We start from the raw sequence: 23,555 nt of genomic DNA on the forward strand, positions 1-23,555 counted from the left end.
AATCACAAAGAAACATACTGAGATTTAAAAAAAACTGAGTTCAAGGAGTATACTATGAGTTATGTGGCATGCAATTAGACATTTTACTTCTTTACACATTTCAGACTTTTACATGTTATACCACATCCAAGAGCCCAGATCACCTGAAGCTGTTATTCTTGCTCCAAGCATTGGGAGTGGCTTACAAAGTCTGATTCATTTCAGATCATATCCTAGCACCAGCTAAGGAAAGCATTCATTGTCACAATGGGATGCTCAGGAATAAGTGGATACAACATAGTAGACCGCCGTTTCAATAAAAAAAATAAAAAATAAAATGAATGAATGAGTAAGTGGATGTGATGCATCTAGTGAAACTAAATGCCTTTCATAAGTACCAAACACTAGAGTCGTGTTGTGATTTCAGCCGAGCTTTAAACCAGTGGGGGTCTTCCCTACAGGACTGCATCTCCCTTTTATTATGAAATGGCCCATAAGCTCAGAATCCCCTTTGATTTGCTGTTATGCACTTTTACCACATATAAATTATTTCTTTTGTGTGTGTGTGTGTGTGTGTGTGTGTGTGTTACAGAGTACCTACTTTCCCATCAGATCCCACACATATTTGTTTGCTCTTTATCGTATTTAGAAACATTTACAGCAAAAATAATTTGGAAAACATAAGCCCTGAATTTTTCCAACAACTCACGTCTATTGCGTCCCTCTCGAAAATGCGGAGCTGCAGGAAGAGTTCCAGTTTGATCTTCCTTTCCTGGAACAGCTCCTCCATCTGACCCTGGGCCTCATCCAGCTGCTGCAGGACACTCTCAATGTGGGCCATGGAGCTGTTGTGAGGGGTCTTGTTGCTTGAGATAGCGGAGTCTCTGCAAACGCAATCAACATCGACTGCAATTGGAAAAACTGCGGTTTTCTAGTTTTTGAAACTTGCGTGAAAAACTGTGTCTGCACGACCCTCTTGATCATTTTCCATAGTAGCAATACACTACGTAACGTCCTATTAGTTGTGTGTGAACTTTTGTTATCCAGGGATGTGCATAAATTTGGCTCGCCCCACTGAGTGAGAATCATCACGGCTTGCATTCCTCAGTTAAGCTTGAGCGTTCTCGCTCACCTGAGCTGCTGTATGAGGTCCTCACCCTCCTTGATAACATTGACTGTCGCCTGCAGGGTGGTCTGCTGCTGCTGGCCGAATCGCTTGATCAGGTCCTGCACTGCTTCCACTGACTCAGCATACACATCATCCAGCAGTTCTTTCTGAAGCTCCTCCAACCATGTCCACAGCTAAAATTAACAGGCAGAAAAAAAAAAGGTTTTAAAAAATTCTAGAAGTACATAAACAGTTCTTTATCAGTTCAACAACAAGCAGCAGATTCATAAAATGGTGCAATGAGGTTTAAAAAAGGTGTAATTTTAACACCACAAAAGCTTTCTGTTACATCATTTCTAAGGTTTGACGTTTTAGTGACAGACCAAACACAGAGATACAGAATCTGCTAACAGCAGCTTAAAAATACTCAGATTGTCCACATAACCATAAATATTTTTCTGTTATTGTTTCCACTGTAAACAATATGTCATACATTAGCCACCGACATCATAGATTATGGTCATTCAGTTCAGTTTAAGACCACTCTCACGGTGATTGTCATTTATTAGTCCTCTCCCTAAATATTCAGTGTTTCAGACTGACAATATCAAGGTGAGCCATGATGAGAACCAAATCTGCAGCACAAAGAGTTTTCCTTGAGGGATAAGTGAACATACAAACAACAGATATCTTGCATGTCATCCTGCAGAAATAAGAGGAAACACATTTTCTTTGTGTATGTAGTTGGACGATCAGTTATAATTGAAAATGGATAGTTTGTGGGTTTGATCATACTGGGACAAGAAATATACTCTTTCCTGCTTCTATTACAAGACATCTGCAGCACAGTTTCACTCATTTCTGCCAGCAGTTTATGAATAGTCAGGACGACCAGTTATGATCAAGCTTTCGTAGCATGCAGGTTTCACTAAGAGCAATCAAATCGTGCCACAAAATGTTTAAATTATGGGATGTCTCTCAACGTAATTTCACCTTTAATTAGCTGGTATTATTTTACTGATCTGCAATTCCGCAAGGAAACAAAAAGTGTCCCTCGGCCGATTGTGCTTTTATACTTTCAGTAAAGACTGAATGCAGCACCGCAGCTTAACCTGGTTTCAGGTGAACCAAGAAGAAGGGAACGAGATACCTCTTTGACATGAGTGTGAAATGCAACAGACATGTCCAGCAGGACTTTACGCTGTTCGACACGCCGCACAAAGTCCTGGATGCGATCCTCTAGTTGGTGGGCAGCCTGGTAGATTTCCTCTGGGTCACACTCTCCAGTCTGGGCCAGCTGCTCTGCTGCCTCCAGCAGCTTGTCAGCATTGGTGTAGGTGTTCTGAAATTAAAACACGGAGCACTAAACAAAGCATATCTGTACTACTACATTCTGACAACTTAACCAACCAGTTTTAAAGCACATATCCACACAGAAAATGTGTCGCTATCAATTAAAAAGATATATGTGAAAATCATTAACTCAAATGTAACATTCAAATAAATTAATCTGAATCTGAATTTCTGAAAAATTCAACTATTAATTTGAGCACATTTGTTCAGGTAGGAGAATAAAAAAACTAATTAAGAAATGACTGCAAAATCCCACATGTCACTTAAAAATGAACGTAACTAGCGTTTATTTAAGCATACTTTTCTACGAACCTTTAGGACATTACCTGGAACTGAATGAATTGTACAGTTAGTTCGAGCCTATAGGATCTGTGGTTCTATGAGCCTGTTTCTAACATTGCATGGCATCAACTCATTACTAGCAAACTAAATATATTTTGATCCAGCATAACATCAAATCAACACAGAAATTACTAAATTAACCTTCTTCCTTTGCCATCCCATAGATCTACATCCTATATCAAAGTTGTGGGGTTAGCGAAATAATGACCTCAGGGGAATAAATAATTGTGCATTTGTGATTTTGTCTAAATATCTGATTCATTCCCATTAATAATTGGGAAGTACATGCTGCAGTGTGAAACTGTGACACTGCAGCAGAAAGATTCAACCAAATCGTTAAGGTGCTGAGACATCGGTAATAAACATCACATATGATCTTGAATTTTATCTAGTGGGCTTTCATGTATTTTATAAGGAAGAAATATAAATGGCTTAGGAATGGGGAGGAAGAAAAAAACTAACAAAAAAAGGTTATCTTGGTTTTGCATCAGTAGAAAACAACTGCAGAGACTCACCTGTGCAACCTCTTCAAAGTCTTCATGCCTCTTTTGCAATGCCCTGGCTCTGTGCAAAGACTTTCCAACACCAGTATGTTTGCTGAGGAAGGCCTCGCCATGGTTTTCTATCCAGTCCAGCACCTTGAAACAGATAAATATCCCAGCAACTTAAAATAGCAGTTTTTTCTGATAGAGCAGTACATAATGTCAGTCAGCAGGGGGTGCAAAAAAAAAAATCCCAAAGGGCTGTAAATAAATCAACTAAGAACAATTTGTAGATTCAATACCTCTGATGTTGCAAAATCCCTTTTCCAATTCGTCCCAATTTTCTTCTCATTCCTTCTGTTTTAATATTTTAACTAAGAACAATTACCAACAGATGCAACACAGTTTAAAGTGTGAACATTTCCAATGTGGGTGTGATAACTTACAAATCTTCCAACATAATTACCCTAATATCAATCAAACAGATGGACACACCCCATTTGTGGTAATGAAAGGGATTTCAAGGTCTCTGAGGGAATGTTTTCAAGGGACAAACCAAATGCTCTCGACACTTTATGTGACAGTAAATTGCATCACCATGGAAACCACTACCAAGAGAAAAGGGTGATGAAAGAGCGGATAGGAGCGCAGAGAGGCAGAAACACAGACAATAAAGAGGGAAAGCTTGAGAAACCCAGCTTGGAAAGGAAAGCGGGGCAGAGAAGGGCAGATGCTACAGGGTAGAGACGGAGAGACGACGCAACAGAGCAAATCGCCAGTTTTGACGGAAATTTCAGGCTATCCAGACAGTCCAATAGATGGAATTATGCAAAAGAACGCTAAAAAAGATACTTATACAGTAACATTATAATTATCACACAGATTAGCTGCTGAATTTCTCTTTTATAAGAAGCAAAAAGGCATAGGAGGTGTTTGCTGCAGGAAGCCGTGAGGTAACACCGAACAGAACCTTCTGCAGCGTCAATCTCAGCAAAGGGCTTGTTTTTTCTCGTCATGTTTGCATTTGTCGCTTACTTGCTGCACGTCCTGCTGAAAGACACACAGCTGCAGGCGCTGGTGCAGGCGAACTTTGCGATGCTGCCAGATGTTTTCGAGCTGCCTCTGGTGATGCAGCACCTCGTGGATGATGTCCAGGACGTGGTGCACCGCCTTCGAGTAGTTCGCCGACGCCATCAGCGAATCAGCACTTCCCGGAGTCAAAGGTCGCTGCAGCTTGTCCAGTAAGGCCTTGCCATCCTGGCTCACCTGGAAACCAAGAAGTGTGGTTTCACATGCTGGAAAACATCTAAAGAGTTTACATTTTAACAATATTTTTTTTTTTTTGATTTATTGTTTTGTTTTGTGGGTTTTACTCTTGCAAAGAGTATTATATTTGACATTGTCAGGACCCTCATCATGCTACAGTGTTTATCACTGCTTACAGTACTAACTAAGCACAAAGGATCAGTTGAAATAATTTGCATGACGTTTTCGTGTGTGTGAGAACATCTTTGCATACAAGAGTTATCTTCATAAAAACCTCGGTGTTTTGCATACGTGTTCTTTGTTTTTGTTTTTCTGCATGCTTGTTTCGGTGCACTGACCTCTGAGTATGCAGTGGTGATGTGTTCATACAGCCCCTGGTGATGGTGGATCGTATCTTCTAGATCCTGCAGCTCAGAGGGCAGTTCTCCTTCTCCGCACGCTTTACACCATGGCTCCACCTTGCTCATGTACTGGTTAGGAAATAACCAAGACAAACATATCATAACACACACCACCTCCTCAAATATGTGTTTGGAACACTGCAGCACCTTTTTTTTTTATTGCAAAAGGTTTTTGAGAACAATAAAACTAACTCATGATCATTCAACCGAGTAAGAATAAAATGTTTGTTTTTATTTTTGTTTTATACATCATCTATCTTCAGTTCAGTCTAGGTCTGCAACAATTTTTCAAGATCTATACTGCCTTGCAAAGCTTTTTTTCACTAAAGTTTCAAGTACACAGCTTTTATTTTGAACATCTGACTAACCTCTGTTCAGTTAATCATCTGAATATAGAAAGAAAAAAAGTGCAGCTGCAAATCTACCAATAAATGGCCATCCCTCTAATAGCAGCAAAATGAGAGCCATTGGTGAATTAAAGCCTTAAGCAGCATGAAGGAAGGTGGACTGGTCAAAATAAGGCTGAATACAACTGTTAGAAAACATTTTCCCACCATGAAACAATTTGTATACTGTATTAAAGCTTTTTATGTAAGTCCAAATGAACCCAAACATCAACTACAAGAAAAAAGGGAAGAAAAAAGAAGATTAGCTTAAAGTATCTTCGAGCAAATGAAGGATGGTAAATGCTCTGTTGATGCACAGATTTGTTTTGGACATATAATGACATAAAAGCATCAAAGTATCGCGCCAACAGCGGGAATGCTTCCATTGTTTTACCTTCTGATATCGCAAGACGTGTATTTGAATGGCGTGACTGCACCTGATCAGCTTTCTGGTGGAAGCTGGCAGACATCTCCAGCAGAGTGCTGCGTTCATCCAGCGCTGCTGCAAAAGCTTTCCACTCCTGCTCCAACTGGCCTGAGATCTGCTGGATCTGCTGGGAGGCGTAGTGACCCGACTCCAGGAGCCGATTTCCAACCGACATGATCCGGTTGATGTTCACGTACACATTCTGTGTTTCAAAATGGGGGCAAAGAAAGAGTTGTAGCTTCAGTGTAAAAAAAAAGAAGAAAAGTAAGTAGGTCAAGCATGTCATTGTTTCTGGCCATATAAATTGGCAGGGTTCCAGGTAAAGCACTTACTGCACTCTTGTTACAATTTGAGCACCCTGATGCACGAAGCCACAACTGTTTTCTGATAATTAAGCCTGATTGTGTTGCTACAGAGCAGCTGAAACGTGCTCGTAAAACGCTGTGGTCCCACGTGTGTTCACAGAGAAGGTAACTTAAACAAAATACACGAAAATCCTGCAAACACACCCACAAACACCTTCGGGGACATTAAAAAGTCATCCGCTTGGAAAGCGTACCCACGTGTGGTTAATAAAAAAGGCCATTTACCTTTTAATCTTTTAGGCTTTTTCTAATGTACCTGCTTCAAGCTGTTTTGTGAAGATAGGCATGGATCAGCAAACGCTAATTAACAACTGTGTTAACAGCCAGTTATTATTCTATTCAATTACGGCTCCTGGAGCCCATTATGGCACCGAGGTCGCTTGTTTTAATTACAACGTGTGGAAAAAAAAACCCCAACAGCTACAACCCAAAAAAACTGTTCAATCTCAAAAGAGGACGATAGCAGAAAACTGTAGGTTCTTAAGCATTTTCAGTGTCGAAAATCCAAAAAGATAGAGTACCTTTTGCATTATTTAAGCTGGGGTTTGCATATATTTATCATATTTTTACATAGTTTGGTTGCTTGGAAGGCAGTGTCAAGAACTAAAAGCTATTTATGAGAATAATCAGAATTTGCACACCCAAAATCAGTTTTATGTAGTCACAGTTCATTTAAAAAAGATATTATGAGACGCTAAGAACATCTACACTAATTCACAAGCACTTACACACTCAGAGTAAAGAGGGGCAAAGTAGTGGAACGCTCAAACACACGGGGCGTTTATACAAAGTAAATGCATGCAGAGACAGTGAGGATGGGTTTAACAGGAACAGAAAACCTTGTTTCGAATCAAACTGAGGAGTGGCAAAGGATCAAAGAATAAGTGGTGGAGTAAAAACAGGCAAAAATACACAAAGTACGGAGGATAATGACAAATTTAACAAAAGCGAAAAATAAAGAAAAGGGATGGATTTCTAAGTTGAACTCAGAACAACTGTGGGGATACAAAAAAACAACAAACAAACAAAAAAAAAAACTCAGGATGCTAACACATATAACAACAAAAATGGAATTATATGGGTCTAATAAAAGTAATATAATAAACAACCAGAACACTATTTTTATTTCTTGATATTTAGATGCTGTGTTTCAGCTTCAGGAGCAGTTTTTGTTCTCTCCTTCGTGAGAAAAAGACAATCCTGGAAAACAATGAAAGCCACAGTTGTGTACATGAGGATAGTATTGTTTAACATGTTTTTAAGCAAATCCATGGCCCAAAGGTCTTCACTGGAATAATACTAATCTCTACAACACATCTCCTTGTATACAAACTACAGGCAAATAACCAGACTGCAGGTTCAATGTTTCCTACGTTTCATTACTTAAACATTTCAGGGCAGAAAAAAATATACACTCGTGTGCATCTTGTGTTTGTTACAGATAAACCTTTATTGTACATTAATCAAAAATTGTCTTTTTCTGACTTTAATGCCAGAGACTAAACGGTTTGTGTTAGAGGCAGATGGGATCTCTTTGATTTTTGATGAATGCAGATGAAAATCTCTCCCGCCCACCAGGTTATTTGCATCCACAGACACCTGTGAGGTATTTTAGGCACGCAGAACATGAGCTGACTCACAGACAGCCCCGCAGTTCAACAATGGAGGGACCTCAACCAGGCAAGACTCCAGACAATGAATACATGGCAATGGATCCTGACCAGTGGGAAGACCAAGATGACACTTATGAAAACGGAGACAATCTTGGTATTGATAAAATACGAAGAGAGGTTCTGCCAGTGCCAGGAGGAGCCACTCAGCTGACTCACAGGACCTCCTGGCAAACTAATGACACTCTCAACCGTCCACAGATCAACAATCTGCCTCTTCCTAGCAGGTACATGACTATAAGATGGCCTCCACCGAAGGGAAACATAGGATCGGCGAAAACAGAGCAATTAGGTAATGTGCTTCAATTTTAAAGCAATGCACAGTTAAAGCAAATACTCCAGGGAAAAACCCAGCAGAAGTGTTTGTAACGTGTTCTCTGATAACTAGTGTCCTTCCAGAGAGCCATTGTGGGGCTGGTCTTGCTCTGCCTACTGTTGCTTGCAGTAGTGCTTAGTCTGAGCATTGCTTGTAAGTACATTTTAAATATTATAAAAATGGCAGAAATTTCTTGAGACTTATCAAATTGTGTAAATTTTTAAGTCTGTACTGCGCATTACAGCGTTGGAAAAGATTTAACCCACTTAAAATGACCAGACCATAACTTTGATTTGCAAAGAGATATTTTTGGCATTTTGTTCGGATCGGTCAGAAACTAAGTGCAATTATTTGGCATTTCTTTAATGAACAGGTGACATACTCGCAGTACGCCACAATCAGACACAGACTGTACAGATTGGAGGAATCGGTAAGAGATAGTAAAGCGTAAAACACATTTGTACCAAAAAAGTATGAAAAGTTTTGTAAAAAGTGAAATACAAATTTTAAAAACAGTTTTTTTTTCCCTTAAAGATGGCATTTTCTTAAACTGTCTCTCTTTTAAAAGGCCTGCAGTGTGGGCCAAAATACTACATTTCTGATACTGAGAACCAAACCTCTAAAACAGAGCTGTTCGTCTTAAACTGTGAAAAGTTTAAGGTAAAGTGTTTTCTGATTCCAGTGTCTGTGACCAAATATAGTTTACATGTAGTGGTATAGTCTGAAATGCAATTTTTTTCTTGTGTCTTTACAGGAGTATTTGAATCGAAATTCGTTCGTTCTTCAATTGCAAAGCAACTCATGCACATGGCAGTGCGAGTGTTGATTCATGGCCGATGGAGAACAGGATTCCACCCGTCTGTATATGCTTTGTGTTCAAAATAACACTGATCGATATCATATAGCTACGATATCCTCTACATGCTAAAATATATTGATGTTTTGTATTTTAAGAAGAATAGATTATGTTTATTGTGTTGTTCATTTTAATATTGTGTTTTAATACACACTCATGTTGTCAAAGCTGGCATGTGAAAGTTTCTGATGACAGAATGGTCATGAGTTAAAAAAACACGTTTCCAATGCTATTTCCTATGCAAAAGTGTGAAGCATAAACTAACTAATTACAGTTATCTAAACAAAATGTTATCAAAATAAAAATTACCACGTTTCCTTCTCATTAAACTGAATGTAAGATATTTTAACTTTTAAACTTTTAATAAAGTAACACAAGAAACAGCTTAGTTGGATTAAGTCTACAGGTTTAAGTTGCAGTCACCCTGGTAACCGAAATGCTAACCACAGCTTACCAAATAAAACATTAAAAGAAAATTAACTTAACAAAAACTTATTAGGGGTGCTTTCTTGGTTTTCAAAACCTGACTCTCCATGTTTATTACAATTGAAAATATTTTCATAAATACAAACTTGTATATTTTGTTTATATAACTAAATGACATAGCTCAGCAGAAGGTTGGCCTGCCTGTTAGAGAAAACAGAAAAATCTGGTCACCCCAGCACTCTGACTTTCTGAACATAAGAGGTATGATGGAAAAAACTGCGTTTTTGAATCTGCAACTATTTATCTCTCAGTATACCTTGTTATACTGAGGTATACTGTGAAAAAAGCTAGGAGATTGAGAAACATAGGATCATAGAGCTAAGCAATATAGAGATATTTGTTGTTTTGTAAAATAAAAATTATCAAGTCCTGTATTTATTCCTGTCTGATGCTTTGTGAGCTGAATATAAAGTAACACACACACACACACACACATATATATATATATATATATATATATATATACTCGACATGTGTTTTACTTTTTTATTATAAAAAATATAGCAATCCGGATTATATTTAAAAATCACAATTATACATCACTTAGATAAAAAAAGATAGAAACTTAACAAACTTCCCTTCCTGAGTCACAACTGAGAGACCTATTGAATTTATTGCTAATATTAGAGAATTATATCTAGAATTATCCAACTTTTTGAATGCCAATCTTATAAATGTATTCTGATATCAAAATAAAAATAAGTACACCCGCAATATTTGCATGAGTCGCCTTATTAAAGGTGAAAAGTGTTAATGACTAGGGATGTAAAAGACTTGTAATTCACCAGCTGTACTTGCAAAGAACATCCCATAGGGGGCATAACAGCAACATCACTACATTAACTGTTTAAAGCTGGAGACGTTACAACACCTACATGATATAACACAGGCCTCTTTAGCATTTACTCTTCACTTAATAGTTACATCCTCCCAAGTGATAACTGATTAAACACTATAATCTTTATTGATAAAAATATGATATCTTTTGAATACTAGTTTTACTATGCTTTAGAAAGTGTCAAACTACCAAATAAATGTGTCATATTTTATGTTTTTTCTACTGTAAAAATCTCCACATAGCAGACAATCCTAACAAAAATAACAGTATTTATGTAGCCTTTGTACACGAACACTTATAATCACAGTTTGACACTGCGTATTTCCATTCTGCCGTGCAAGCAACAGGAAGAGGAAGCAGAGCTTCCTGAGAAAGAATGGGTGGAGGTGGCAGTGGTCACCCAGAGCGAACCTGACTGTGCGGATATGCATGTGGGCAGAGTGTGATCATATTCTCAAGAACACAGAATTTCCATCGATGTATTCTCAGGGGTTTGTGGTTGGTTTTAGCTTGAGTTACCTGTGGGTGGTGACTAGCCTCGCGTTGTCCCTGACAGCAGCTTTTTAGGTCAGTAAAGCCATGAGAGACTTTAAGGCCTCCAAAGCTGTGTGTTTACTTCTCCCTTGACTATAATTTTATTTATTGTAGAATGATGGCTGCAGTTTGAATCAGAGGTTATGGTGTGTTAATCCCTTTGCCTAGAGCAAACCAGCACCTGATTCAGGCTTGGTTTATTGCTTATTTATAAATAAATCCATTAAAAGTTCATTAATGACAGGGAACTGGACACAATAAAACTGTAATAACAAAACACAGACGAGAAGCGGCGCACTTTTTGTGGCAGAACATGATACTATAAGAATGCTGATGACACAATCCAATGTCCTCAGCTATATTTCTTAGTTGTCAGACCGGCTAATAAATATAGCAGATCAAGTGGGCAGAGATGTAAGACTGCAGCGCTAAACTGTGGGAGCGGCACAGAGGCCATAAAATGGGTCAATACTGGGAACGGCTCCATGATGGGCAATGACAATGCAATGAGCAAAGCCTTGGCTTTGTTCAAAAGAGTCGTATGAGAAACAGAAACAGGACAGAATTGCAGAATAATTTGTAACACATTGCTTCTAAAAGGGGTGAAGCATTCTGTGATGGCAGCACACAGATGAGAGGTCTTTCCGCCATTATTTTAGTCATCCATTGATAGTAATGATATATGTATGTGAGCACAGAAAAAGCAGCAAAAAAACCCCCAAACAAACAAACAAACCAAAACAGATCGACTCTTACCATGCAATTCATAGCAAAGTGGTTGTGCTGTGTCTGCAGCTCCACAGCATGCTGGTGGTTCCCTCCAATCTCGGTGTAGCTGGTCAGAAAAAGCCCCTTGTTGTGCATGATCCAATCAAACATCTACAGATACAAAGGGTGGAGAAGAGAAAGAAAACTCTTCAGAAGATTCATTTCCAATATGCTGATTAATAACAACAGTGAGAACAAGAGGAGCCTGCTTTTAGGAGCCTGTATTTACTCAAAACCTTTCATCCATCAACCAAGAACTAATTTCTACAGATAAATGTCATTTCTAAGCTCAGTTGTGATACAGTCAATAGAAGAAACACACTAGCTGAGTTTGATTCCTACAACGTTCTTCATAGTTCACCAGAGTGTAACAGAAGTTGTATACTTGTGATTTATGCAGGATCATTAGCTATGTGAGAGTCGTATGCAGAGAAATGTGTTGGTACTACTTCTAATTAACCAAAAAAAAATGCATCTACATTAGAAATATCTGAAATTGACAAATATTTAATGACACCCTCCATTATTTTCTTCATGTTTAATAAATCAGACCTTGCTTCTGAGTATTAGTTGATCTGGATACTTTACATAGTTTACTAAATAAAAATGGAACCTTACAGAGCACACTTGTCAAACTTTCTTGAAACATATTATAGAGGATTAAGATCTGGAACCCTGAAACCATTGCGCTATTGACAATAGTGCAATGTTCTTTCTTTCTCTCAGATGGTCTTAAATGCTTACTGTGTGTTTCGAGTGATTATCCTAGTGGTGGATGACCCATGACCTGCAACTGAGTTTTCTAACTCTGACCAAATTGCTTCTCTCCAGAATGACCTGGTAGCTTGGAAATTGAATTATGCCCTGTCGAGCCCCAGAACAAAACCAAGCCCCTACTTTAATTGAGTCACACTGGTTTTATATGTATTTTTTTCTTATTCAAAAGTTTTTATTTTATTTTATAAATAGACAACTTATGGGATGCCTTGGTTTTATTGCATCAGTCCAAGCCACGTTCTCCCACAATCTTTTGAATTTGCCAGTATGATTTCTGTTAAAGTTGCTTGAGTGGTTGTGTTGTAACCTAGAGCTACAATACTATTGAAGTTTTCTTTCTGAGCCTTGCTTTATCTGATCGATGTTCAGAAGGATACCAAAGCACCATGATTGAACTAAATCGTTTTTAAGAAGAAAAGAAGATTTGATATATGTGTGTCCGTATCTACATGGGGATATTGTGCGTAAAGCAGGTCAAAAATCCATGGATCAACTAGATTGTGTGTTTTTATCTTCACCTAGCATGCAGGAACTGTGAAACACTCCAACATGGACAAATTAAAGAAGAGTGCTCTGACCTTCTCAGCATCCTGCTCAAAGAGCCGCAACTGGAAACACTGGTCCAGTTTCAGCTTCCTCATGTGCCACAGCTGCTGCAGATTCTGCCGCGTCCCGTGGAGCTTGTCCAACAACGCCGTCACTTTAGCAACCAGATTGTGTGCGTCTGCGTGCGCGTGAAGACCATGATGGTGGTCGTTGGAGTCTCCGCTGGCACCAACGCCGCGGTTACTGTAACCCCCTTCGCTGCCTCCCCCAATCCCTGTAGTCTGTAGCTGTAGCCTCTGGAGCAGTCTTCGGCCCTGCGTATCAAGCTCCTCTATCGACGCCTTTGTAGCCCTCTTCTTCAGCGCAGCGTGCTCCTCCATGAGCCGCCGAGCCCCCTCCAGGTCCCGTGGGAGATCGCGCTGGGACAAGGTTTCCTGAAGCTCTTCGAGGCGTGCCAGCGCTCGCGCTGCGTCACTGGCAAAAGTCTCGAAGGAGAGGCGCACCTGGAATGAAAGGGTCTAAGCTGGAAAGTCCATTGTACCACAGCAGGTCTTAGCTAATTATAAAAAAAAGTTTCAACCGTTTATTAAATGAGCTCCACCACAAAGCTGAAATTAAATAGAAAAGGGAAAACATCAAAACCTCAATCCAGTCATCATGGTTGTACTCTAAGCTGCCGTCAAAGTCAGCCGTGAGCTGGGAAGGGTCAACAATCTTGGTCAAACCCTCCAAGGACACCATCACTGTCTGTAGAGGGTTAGCAAGATAGAATAAAAAAATGCATTAAATAGATTATTATCAAGGAAAATAAAGAAAACAATTAAGATAAAACAAAATCTAAAAAATAAGCGTTGGAATTCAATTTTGTTTCTGCTCTAAACTTTTCAAGACATCACCCCTGCATTAAATAAAGAATTTCAGGAAAAATATACAACTCTTCAGCTAAATACCTGAATTGTTTAAAAAAGGTATGCTGAAAAATAACAATCATGTTATCATTAATAAAAGTGAAACACAAGAATATAAACTAACAGAAAGCAAAAGCAGAAGGTGCTGGGTTTAATGAAGGAAGGTAGACATAATAAAAACACCTTTTAAATTGGCAGATTTTAAACTGGAGCTGAGGTCGGCTTTTGTTTTGAATGCAAACAGCCACATCTATGAGAATATTCACATTAATTATACTGTTACGAGAAAGGCGGATATCTGAACTTTTTCAAGGAAGTGCTTGTACAATCATAAATAATAAAATGTGGGAAGAGATTTTCCTCTGTGTGAGCGCTTCTATAATTAATAGCAGTTTGTTTTATCTCCTAGTAAACGAAAGGGCAGCTGGGATTTGCAGAGAAAACATCTTCCACTTCAGTACCGATCAGCAGCAGTTGTGAAAACTTAACAGGATTACATGTTGACTCCATCTTGACCATCTCTCTCTGGTCCTGAACTTTGCTGCCAATCTGAGAGAATTAAACCGACAGATTCCTGTTTAGGCGTGGGGTACCACTGACAGTACGTTGCAGGAAAAACTGAAATGGACCGCTCTGGAAGTATATAAGTGAAGTTAGGATGAAATTCTTTGAATGTCCTATTTATTCCGGTTCTGTGGTAACTGGGTCAGAACTAAATATACCAGCTACTCATCGCCACACGGGACAGAACACTGCCGCTGTCACAGTGCAGCAGTCCAATCTGAGCCAATCAGAGGGGGGGAGCTGATACTTTTTTTTAATATCAAATAACTTATTGGAAAAAAAAAAAAAAACAGCATAGATAATAACTGCAACTATATTTGGAAAGAAATAATCAGAGAAATCCTGCAAACGATGTGTCCGTAAAAGACAGTAATAAGTAAGAAAATAGTTTGCAAAACTACTGCTATGATTATTGGTGAAAAAGGATTGGTTTTGCTCTACATAATAATGCATCACTCACCTCAAATTCAAACTTGGAGCTGCCAAAGTTGGTCCTCTGCTTCTGCCAGAAGTTGTCTGGCTTGATGATGAGGGCAACGTGGATGCAAGACGGGAAAGATTCCTGCAGGATCTTCAGCAGCGGTTTGATGCTGTCCCACTTGGAGCCACGCATGTCCACAATGACAGTGAAGCCATGTCGGGCCACCTCCTCACTGAAGAACAGATTGCAAAATAAAGAGGCAAATTATCTTCAAAATTACTGAAATAAGACATATTACCCTAGGGAGAAAAAGAGTCAAAGGAGTTCAAATATTATCCCAACAAAATATCTTTTGTAAAAGATTTGTTGTAGCTGCAAATATGTAAGTTAAGTGGTCCTTTCCCCCACCGCATCTGGAGAAGACGATGAAGTCGAAAAAAAAGGCAGTTAAAAACATTCGAGCGTTGAAATTTCCACTGCTACTCACCAGGAATCATGCTGCTGAACAAGCCCATAAAAGATTATTTCTTAGCATTAAAGGCTATGCTCTAAATGTGTCTAGCTGTAACAGAGACAGACGCAGGCCCTCCTGCTCTATCTCACTCTGACCTCACTCTGAAAACAGAGCATCGGCCAAATGGGGAGAGAAAACAGAGCGGAGAGAGAGAGAGAGAAAGAAAGAGCTGACAGAGAAGAGGGGGGAGATGAAGAAGAAAAACGGTGGCAGAGTTAGAGTAAGGGTAGAGGAAAAAGAGTAAAACTGAGAAGGAAAATCTATCCACTGAGTAACTACACTTCCATTCTCCATTCTTAAGTGGTGACTGAAACCATCCAACTCGATGAGTGACATGTTCTGATCAGTAATCAGTCTATATTTTTCTGAACCGCAACGCACCAAACATAAGCACAGCCAGGTTGCACTCGTAACAATATTATTGGTTCTGGAAGTTGACTGAGTAAAGAAGCTTGTAGAAACTGAACTTGGTGTGAAGGTTGTTCATTCAGGCTATAACAACAGAGAGACGTCAGCAACTGATGGGGAACTGAATGCATTGCTGCAAAAAGTATCAGTTCTATCCTTTTGAATATAGTGCAGTGCTCCAGGGTAAGGAAATGCTGACAATCTTTTGGAAATCTCACAGTAAAGGTGAGGGCTCTGTAGCCCTGACTATCGGAAATGCACAGGGGCTCATGCTAATGGCTAAAAGAAGATGCTAAAGAAAGCTTAAAATGTTAACTCTGTAATTATGTTTTTATTTTTTATTAGTGATCATTTCTTATAAAGGCAGAGCTGTGTAACACCTACTGCCCTCTCTCTCACACACAGGGAGGCACCACTCTACATTCGCACAAAATTACTTAAGACGGAAGGCTTCACAAGGCTTAGCAAGGCACTTTTCTATTAATGGAGACAATAAGGAATCTGGGATATTATTCTTTCACTTTATAAACAAATGGCAAAAATGTTGGTAGACTGTTATAATAAACATGTAAAATTAGTTGAACTTAAAAGATTTCCAACTAATTTATATGAATTTAAATAGAAAATATGAAGCTAATTATTTGACCGGCTAATTAACAGATCCAGTTATTTAATCACTGTTACCTGAAAGTTAGCTGAGAAAAAAAAAAAAAAAAAAAAAAAAAAACATCGCTGGTATATTTGCAAAGCTGACTGTCTTATCTGTGTTTTGGAGAACATGCGCGTAGTGAAAAATTATTTAATAGATGAGGCAAACAGAAGAATCAGCCATCATATAAAAAGGTAACATGTTTCTTTTATTTCTTCTGACTATTGATCACAAGTACAAATTACTTTTTGTGGTCCAACAGAATCTATGGCACTGGTTCTGTTTTATAATTTCCCCCTGCTTCTGCAGTACAATTGGTTCAGATTTTAAAAAATGCCTTAAAGGCAAATATTAAACTTGATTATGTACTAAGGGAGAAATTGGATATTTTGAAATAGCAGTGTTGGATAACAAATTTGTCTGAAACTATCAAAGCAGAAAATCAACAGAGCAAAGCTCAGTTAAAGTAGTCTGTAAGTTTTTATACACCACTGTACAAACTTAAACACCTACCAAAATAAGTGAAAACCGAACGGCTATAGTTTTGCCTCTGCCTCCTTAGAAAAGTCGTAGAACGCTAAACGCTATTTTTGCTGCAACTAATTTGAACCACCTCTCACCTCCAGACAAGTGTCAGAAATACTAAGGTGAGAAACACTTAAAAGCATTCGACCTGCGCAGCACTGGAAAGTGCGGCACTGAGAAGATCAGAGGCTGCAGAACAGAGGAGTGCAAACTGCAACTCCAAGCTAATCACCAGTGAGGCCAAACAGAACAGCCTGGAGCGATGAGTTAAAGGTGCATTCTGTGCTGTATGTAAGTTGATAGTGCAGCTCTGAACATTATTCCTGTGGCTACATGTTCATGGTTTTTAGATGCAAATCTTTGCGACAACAAAGCAAATATGGGAGCAGGAGAGGATAAGCAGTACATGTGAAAAACTCAGATCTGAAAAAAAATGTACGTAACTATGACACAATGCTGGATTGCTACCAGCTCCTTCCAGACAACAGCAGACTCAAAAGGAAGGGGTCAAAGAGGTCAGATCTACCAATTAAACTAGTTTTTCTCTAAGCTGAGCCGTAATTAAAGACAGAAATTGAAAACATAGAGGCTCAGAACTTCAAGAATCTATATGAAAACCCTTAGACACTTTACAGCACAAAGTTAAACCAAGCAAGGTGGGAAAATCTAGCAGTGGATTATGTGTTGTGTGTGTGTGCACGGGTCAAATCAAGGTATTTCATTCAGAAAAAGAAATTGCTGTGTCCTTAAAATCAGGCAACATTGTCAGTAAATGACATAAAATAATAAGCATTTGGCTTATTTGGAAGTCAAAAAGCAACACAAGTTGCAACTGGAGACACCAATCAGATTTTTGAAGCCATTTTCAATCTCCAAAGAGGTTTGACCTGCACATTCCAATTCACGACTTTTCTTTAAGATTTACTTCAATGTATCTGCAATTTGTCCTCATATTCACTCTAATACCTTACTTTGGAATAGTAGCCAGGTACGCTACAAGTCTGCGGAGGTCATCAGGTCTTATTCGGTCGTGGTTGCTCCGTGCTGGAAAAGTGAGAATTGGACCTCCACGTCTGTCTCTGCCACCTTCAGACACAAAAAGAAAGAAAATCAGTAAATTACATCAACTTTGATAATTAGACAAAATCCAGGGTCATCTCTGGGAACTCTAAAAGGGACTGAAAACCTCAGATACAAGAACACAATTTCATTAAAGTTTGTACTGAACTAAGTTAAACAGATCAACCAACCAACTTTGTATTGTATTCAAAGGCAGTTTTGCTAGAAAAGAAAAAACATATTTAATTAAGTACATAAATATGAACTGACAACTAAACTAAGTGCCAAAGTGATGGGAGATTAGATTGTGTTTGTGTCCGGATCATTTGTTAATATGTCAGTGGTTAGTCATGGCCACGCTGAGTCAAACTAAATGGCAAGGGTCAAATTACTCTCATGATGACACAAACACAGGGTGCTTAAAAACAATGATAAATGATGCCAATACCATTTAAAAGTCAGTGTAATATTAATTGACACTCTTATTGAAAAAAGCAGCCCGATTTTTCCCTTAAAATTGATTAACTTTTCTTTTTAGAAGTGATGTTTTCTTCAGATGCATTCTTCTCACCAATCCTCTTTAGCATGCAAACTCATTAACAGCTGTAGGATTCTTCGCTAAGATAACCAATAAATGCTAGAACAGAACTTCAGGAAATCAGTGCTGGATAAAATGCCTAGCAATTTTACCAGGTTTTAATAAGTTAAGCCTAATGCAGAAACTATAGCTTTATCAATTGTTTTTGAAGAAACCCAGTCCAACACCATCATACTACCACCACTGTGTCTCTGGCGCCCTTTATAAAACGTTTTACATTTCCCTCATCGGACAGAATATAAATATATTTTTTTTATGTCTTGGGGATCATCAAGATGTTTTTTGGGGCATTTTTCTTTTTGTCAGCAGTCATTTATGCTAATCGTTTGTGGAAACGTTTTTCTGTTGAATTTCAACACTGACTGGAAGGGAAATGAGTCCTCCGGTTTTTTTTAGATACTGTTCTTTGTTATTTTATTGCATCCTGGATGACTCATTGATCCGTTCTTGGAGTAAATTTGGTAGGCCAGTGACTAAAGGCACTGTTCTATTTTTTCTCCTTTTATGGATATTGGCCATAACAATGGTTTGCTGGAGTCCCAAAGCCTTAGAAATAGCTTTGTTGCACTTTCCAGACTGAGAGTTGTCTGTATCTTTGGTCACTTTTTTAAGTTTGCGGCATGATTATTTTCACAGAGATGTTATCAAGTTTGCCAGGCCTGTCTAAACATTTGTGACTTTAGGTTAATAAGTTCAGACGAGTCCTGGCAATGTTGCTCTTAGTTAAATGTGTCAACTTTCTTAAACAAGAAGCATCTGTTTGCTGGGTGGTGGACACCTGGATCAGCTAGATGCACAAATGACAGAGAACTGTCCCTTTAATTCCTCCAACACAGAGGATGGCTTCAGAGATCATGTGAATTGCCCCCAGGGCAACTTCTAAAAGTAGCACTGTGAAACAGCAATGGAATTAATTGTTTTAAATTAAAACTGAAGCAGCAGTGAATGTCACGAATTAGTGTCTAAAATGAGTGGCAACAGAAGCAATGCCTCAGCAAAAAACATAATTAGGAAGCTCGATGTATTACTCAAGATTCTTGAAATAGGAGTTTAAACAAGACTAGTTGACCAACTGGTACACCTAACCTGACCTATCACCAATGCTGTTCTATTCACCAGCAAGGCTTAGCTTCAGCTTGCTAAAATGAATTTAAAACTGTAGAGATATTAGAACTAGCGTTAACTAAAAATACAATATGGAGACCTGTTTTTTGTTAAAATCCACAACACACATTGTTCCAGTTATCTGATTAGTTTTTTTTTTATTATTTTATTTTCTAAGTTTATCTTTGATAACATTTACTTTACCCTATTCATAAGAAACGTAAAATCAAAATAACATTTTATTTTAAAGCTATGAACGCTTACCTTATTAGATTTACTTAAATCTGAATGAAAATGTCAGTTTACGCAATTATTTCTATTGGTTGTTCTAAAAAGAAAAAAAAACAGAATCATAAAAGGAAGAACTAAAGTGACTCCCCTAATTTATTTTGTAACGACAGACTTTTCACTGATCATTACAGCTAATGACAAATTACATAAAAGGTGGCAATATGAAAATGGCATACAGAAAGTTTAACTGACCTGAGAGAAAGGCAACTTTCTCCTTGAGGATAGGAAGCACATCAATCGCCTTCATATCCTCATTGCGATGAAACCCTGAAAAAATAAAAAATAGCAAAAAAGGTAAGTCAAGATAATTCTCTTTGCATTTGATTACTTGTCAAGATTAATTCAATTTATACATCACAGCCTGAGGGGAGGTTAGATCTGGTTCAACGGAGAAGCAGTTTAGTTATAATGTAATTTTATCAAATGGGCAATTTAAAAACAACAAAGTTAATGATTTGTTTAGTCTCTGTTATGAAGGTGAATCTGATCATCAGAGAAATGTAATGACTTCTTTTTTTGTCCATTTTCCAAAAAAAGTTTTCATTCATTAGTTTAGAAGATTTTGTCATGACAACAGTAAAAAAAAGAGAAGATGTGATAACATTTCACTGCTTCCTCTGCTTTTGAGAACAAAACTACCAACAACAGTTTTAGACTATGATACATACTGATCACTGCGCAATAATGCATATATGAGTGTCGCAAGCAGGAGATGGTGATAACACCAGAATGCAGGACATGTCAGTGGCCATATGGGTCCGGTTAAAGCTGCAAAACATAGCAGGTCAAGCAATAGTCTTTTGCTTTTGTTTTAGCTTAGCCTGGTGCCAATATGTTTCTCAGCCTGGCCTGGGTTTTGTTGTGGTATGCTCTTCAAATGTCAATCTCTCTGCCTCAACTGCTCAGCAGATGGTCCAAGGTTTTACTGCAAGGGAGCAAAATGCAAAAACCAACACTCACACCAAAGGGTTCTTATCAACTGTGTGGTCATTTGTGCCTGTCAGGTCAATCCTAAATGCTACTGATTTAAATGTTGTTGTTTTTTTTTTTATAGAAACTGGCAGTGTTCTTTTTTGTCCACATTTTTTTCATTTGATAGTTGTTGGTAACTGTGCAGTTTTGTAGTTTTGCACAACTTTATAAAGAACAGGAGGATGTAAATATGTGTGATAGTCTCTAAAAAAAATGTAAATTAGTCAAGATAACAAAGAACGTTTTTGCCAGTAAACCTACATTTGCATAAAAAACTGACGCCATTGGCTCGTTTTCTTTTTGTAACAAAATTAAGACTAAGTCTAATAAAAGAAAGATGCACATTTTTAAGTTTTATGTAATGGACCTACGCAATTATCAAATTTATAAAACTGACAAAAAAAAAACTTAAACAAAGTAGAACTACGATGCTTATGGAATCCGTTTTGAAGAAATTTGTGTACAATAATAATAAGAAATATGTCTGTTAAGTTTCCTTCTATCCTATTTGACTGTCATAATGTCAGTATATATACACATTCCTGTTTTAAGGTATTTTTAAGGACCCAAAAATATAACACCACACAGAAGACATGAAAACAGATATTTCAACAGAAATAAAGAGACAAAGATCAGCATAAATTCAAATTGATGTCAAAGTTTTATTATGAATTAAATAAAACCAAGTAAACTTGTGCCGTACAGCAGACAGCGAAAACAACACCAGAGCATGACAATCTTTCGACATGGCAACTGGAATCTCATTCTGGAGATCGTTCAGTAAATGTATGGGACGTAAAACATCGTGGTCAGATGAGACAAAAAAAGTGATTATTTATGCCAGTCATATAAAATGTTTACCCTTCTCTAAATCTAAAAAAATAACATAATCACAGAACAGCAGTCTTTAATGAAGCATGACGGTGGAAGTATAATTAACAGCTAAACAACTGAGTCATTAATTTGAAGTAACAACAGCAATAAACCATAAACAATCTATCTATAAATAGAAAGACTATAACAAAAATAAAACTCTAAGAAAACAAACAGTTACATAACCACAAAGCTACCTTGACAACATTGAATCACACAGACCACACTTACTGTAAAAATGAGCCAACTTATAATAGGCTATTCATAATCAAATTAGTCAAGGATAAATAATCACTCTCTAAGTTTTAGCATTTTTAACCTTGACACCAGCTAAAATTATTTTAATTTACACAAGGAGTCTAATAAAACTATGATTGCCTTTTCGAATAATAGTTATAATGAAAGAACTAAATAACTACAATTCACTCCTGGTGTTAGTTTATTTCCTTTTTGTTGATATAAACTACAATTGGATGATCAGATCCAAGACAAAGCTCCACCGTGCATTCACTGCAGCAAAAGTTAAACGGACAAAAAAAAAAGAAAAACTTTGAAAAATAGCACAACCAGATGGGCCTAAGTACTGCAATGGTCAATCTACTAAAACAGGAAAAGCTGACTGCCTGTTTTATTCATTCAAACTTAGAGTTTTTACAATCTCCCTCTGATATTTTTGTCTTTGAAAACTGCAGCACCTGTTTCGAATCCATTTATTTTCTCTTGCTCATGCACACAAAGACAAACAAAGTAAGAAGTCTACACTCTGTTTAAAAACAGGTGTGTGGGTGCGTGCACGCGTGTGTGTGTGTGCGAGTGTGTGGAACATCTCCACAACAGGACAGAGAGAATTGCTCCTCTTGAACTCCATGTCTGAGCACATGCATGTTTCCTGTCAAGGGTGCCCAGGCAGACGCATTCCTCACCATGGTGGTTTATATAAGATACCGATTCCGGCACACAGCTGGTGCTGACCTCCGTTAAAGTGCTGCAGTTCTGCATTTACTGTTTTTCTCCATCTTTATGAACTCTACATCAGGCCAAATCTGGCAGAGAGATGAGAACAGTAAAGAAGAGCGAGCAACAGATGTGACTGTCACACAACTTTTGCACTGTGTCCTGCATGGACAGCAGTGTAGTTTGGAAAGCAGAATAAAATGCTTCTAGATCAAACGGTTGCTTGTGGTGCCAGTGCAGTAAAATAAACACGCTCACACAATGCAGCTCATGATTTCAATCATATTTATATGAAGCGATTTAGCATAGAATATTCTGTGGAAGTGAAAAATTACCAAGCACATTGTGATTGATGAAACTGCATTATTGCTTCTTACTTCAAATGTTCACAGAGGGGCACATGGTGTTTTTTCTTCCTATGGCACACAGTTACACATTTGCTAAGAACAAAATAAACCTGTTCAAATTCCAGGTTCATGGCACTCTCATAATGAGAGCAATCCATTTAACTGCTACTGTGCAGTTTGTCTTTTCATAGCAGGCAGAGTCCATACCATGACCAACAAAGAGAAGTGTTTTTGCAATGGACCTTCAAATGAACACATTTTAACAAATGAAGGAATTTGAGACAGATTTCTAAAAATAAGATTAAGCTATTTGGTTTCCTGGCAGAGAACTGACTTTTTGGTCTGCTCCATAAATTTTTTAACAGGGTTGAGATTGGGGTGATTCAAGGAGCTCGCATGCTTTATCCTTTCCAAAATGGGTTTAGCAGTCTGCTGGATCACTGTGCCACAGGAACACCCAAATGTGTA

The 23,555-nt window shown here is 38.1% G+C and overlaps 2 protein-coding genes across 10 annotated transcripts in view; one reads left to right on the plus strand and one right to left on the minus strand.

The window, feature by feature from the left end:
• Nucleotides 1-23,555, minus strand: part of triob (trio Rho guanine nucleotide exchange factor b) — a 94,989-nt gene that overhangs the window by 41,034 nt on the left and 30,400 nt on the right. For 8 of the 9 annotated variants that reach the window (XM_044117944.1, XM_044117947.1, XM_044117949.1 and 5 more), the window contains 13 exons: nt 20,134-20,208; nt 17,861-17,975; nt 14,833-15,025; nt 13,543-13,647; nt 12,933-13,403; nt 11,566-11,688; nt 5,755-5,946; nt 4,869-5,000; nt 4,300-4,530; nt 3,298-3,420; nt 2,238-2,429; nt 1,112-1,281; nt 689-863 (listed from right to left, as the gene is read on the minus strand). In XM_044117944.1, coding sequence (XP_043973879.1) covers nt 689-863; nt 1,112-1,281; nt 2,238-2,429; nt 3,298-3,420; nt 4,300-4,530; nt 4,869-5,000; nt 5,755-5,946; nt 11,566-11,688; nt 12,933-13,403; nt 13,543-13,647; nt 14,833-15,025; nt 17,861-17,975; nt 20,134-20,208 — 2,297 coding nt within the window. Of the gene's footprint in view, nt 1-688; nt 864-1,111; nt 1,282-2,237; nt 2,430-3,297; nt 3,421-4,299; nt 4,531-4,868; nt 5,001-5,754; nt 5,947-11,565; nt 11,689-12,932; nt 13,404-13,542; nt 13,648-14,832; nt 15,026-15,280; nt 15,297-17,860; nt 17,976-20,133; nt 20,209-23,555 lie in introns of those variants that run through there. The other variant, XM_044117950.1, reaches the window with a different exon arrangement.
• Nucleotides 7,765-9,742, plus strand: LOC122831624. The gene is made up of 5 exons (XM_044117954.1): nt 7,765-8,071; nt 8,168-8,248; nt 8,469-8,525; nt 8,664-8,755; nt 8,850-9,742. Exons 1-5 carry the CDS (start codon nt 7,771-7,773, stop codon nt 8,919-8,921), a joined length of 603 nt encoding a protein of 200 aa, XP_043973889.1. The 5' UTR covers nt 7,765-7,770; the 3' UTR covers nt 8,922-9,742.

Source organism: Gambusia affinis, linkage group LG05, assembly GCF_019740435.1.
Source record: "Gambusia affinis linkage group LG05, SWU_Gaff_1.0, whole genome shotgun sequence".
Taxonomy (NCBI): Eukaryota; Metazoa; Chordata; class Actinopteri; order Cyprinodontiformes; family Poeciliidae; genus Gambusia; species Gambusia affinis.

What these genes read in the sequence shown, in the direction of transcription:
- LOC122831624 (XM_044117954.1), top strand. Translation starts at nt 7,771, where the DNA reads ATGGAGGGACCTCAACCAGGCAAGACTCCAGACAATGAATACATGGCA. An exon ending in GGCGAAAACAGAGCAATTAG is followed by an intron (nt 8,072 to 8,167) that starts GTAATGTGCTTC and finishes TCTGATAACTAG; the next exon opens with TGTCCTTCCAGAGAGCCATT. An exon ending in TGTACAGATTGGAGGAATCG is followed by an intron (nt 8,526 to 8,663) that starts GTAAGAGATAGT and finishes CTCTTTTAAAAG; the next exon opens with GCCTGCAGTGTGGGCCAAAA.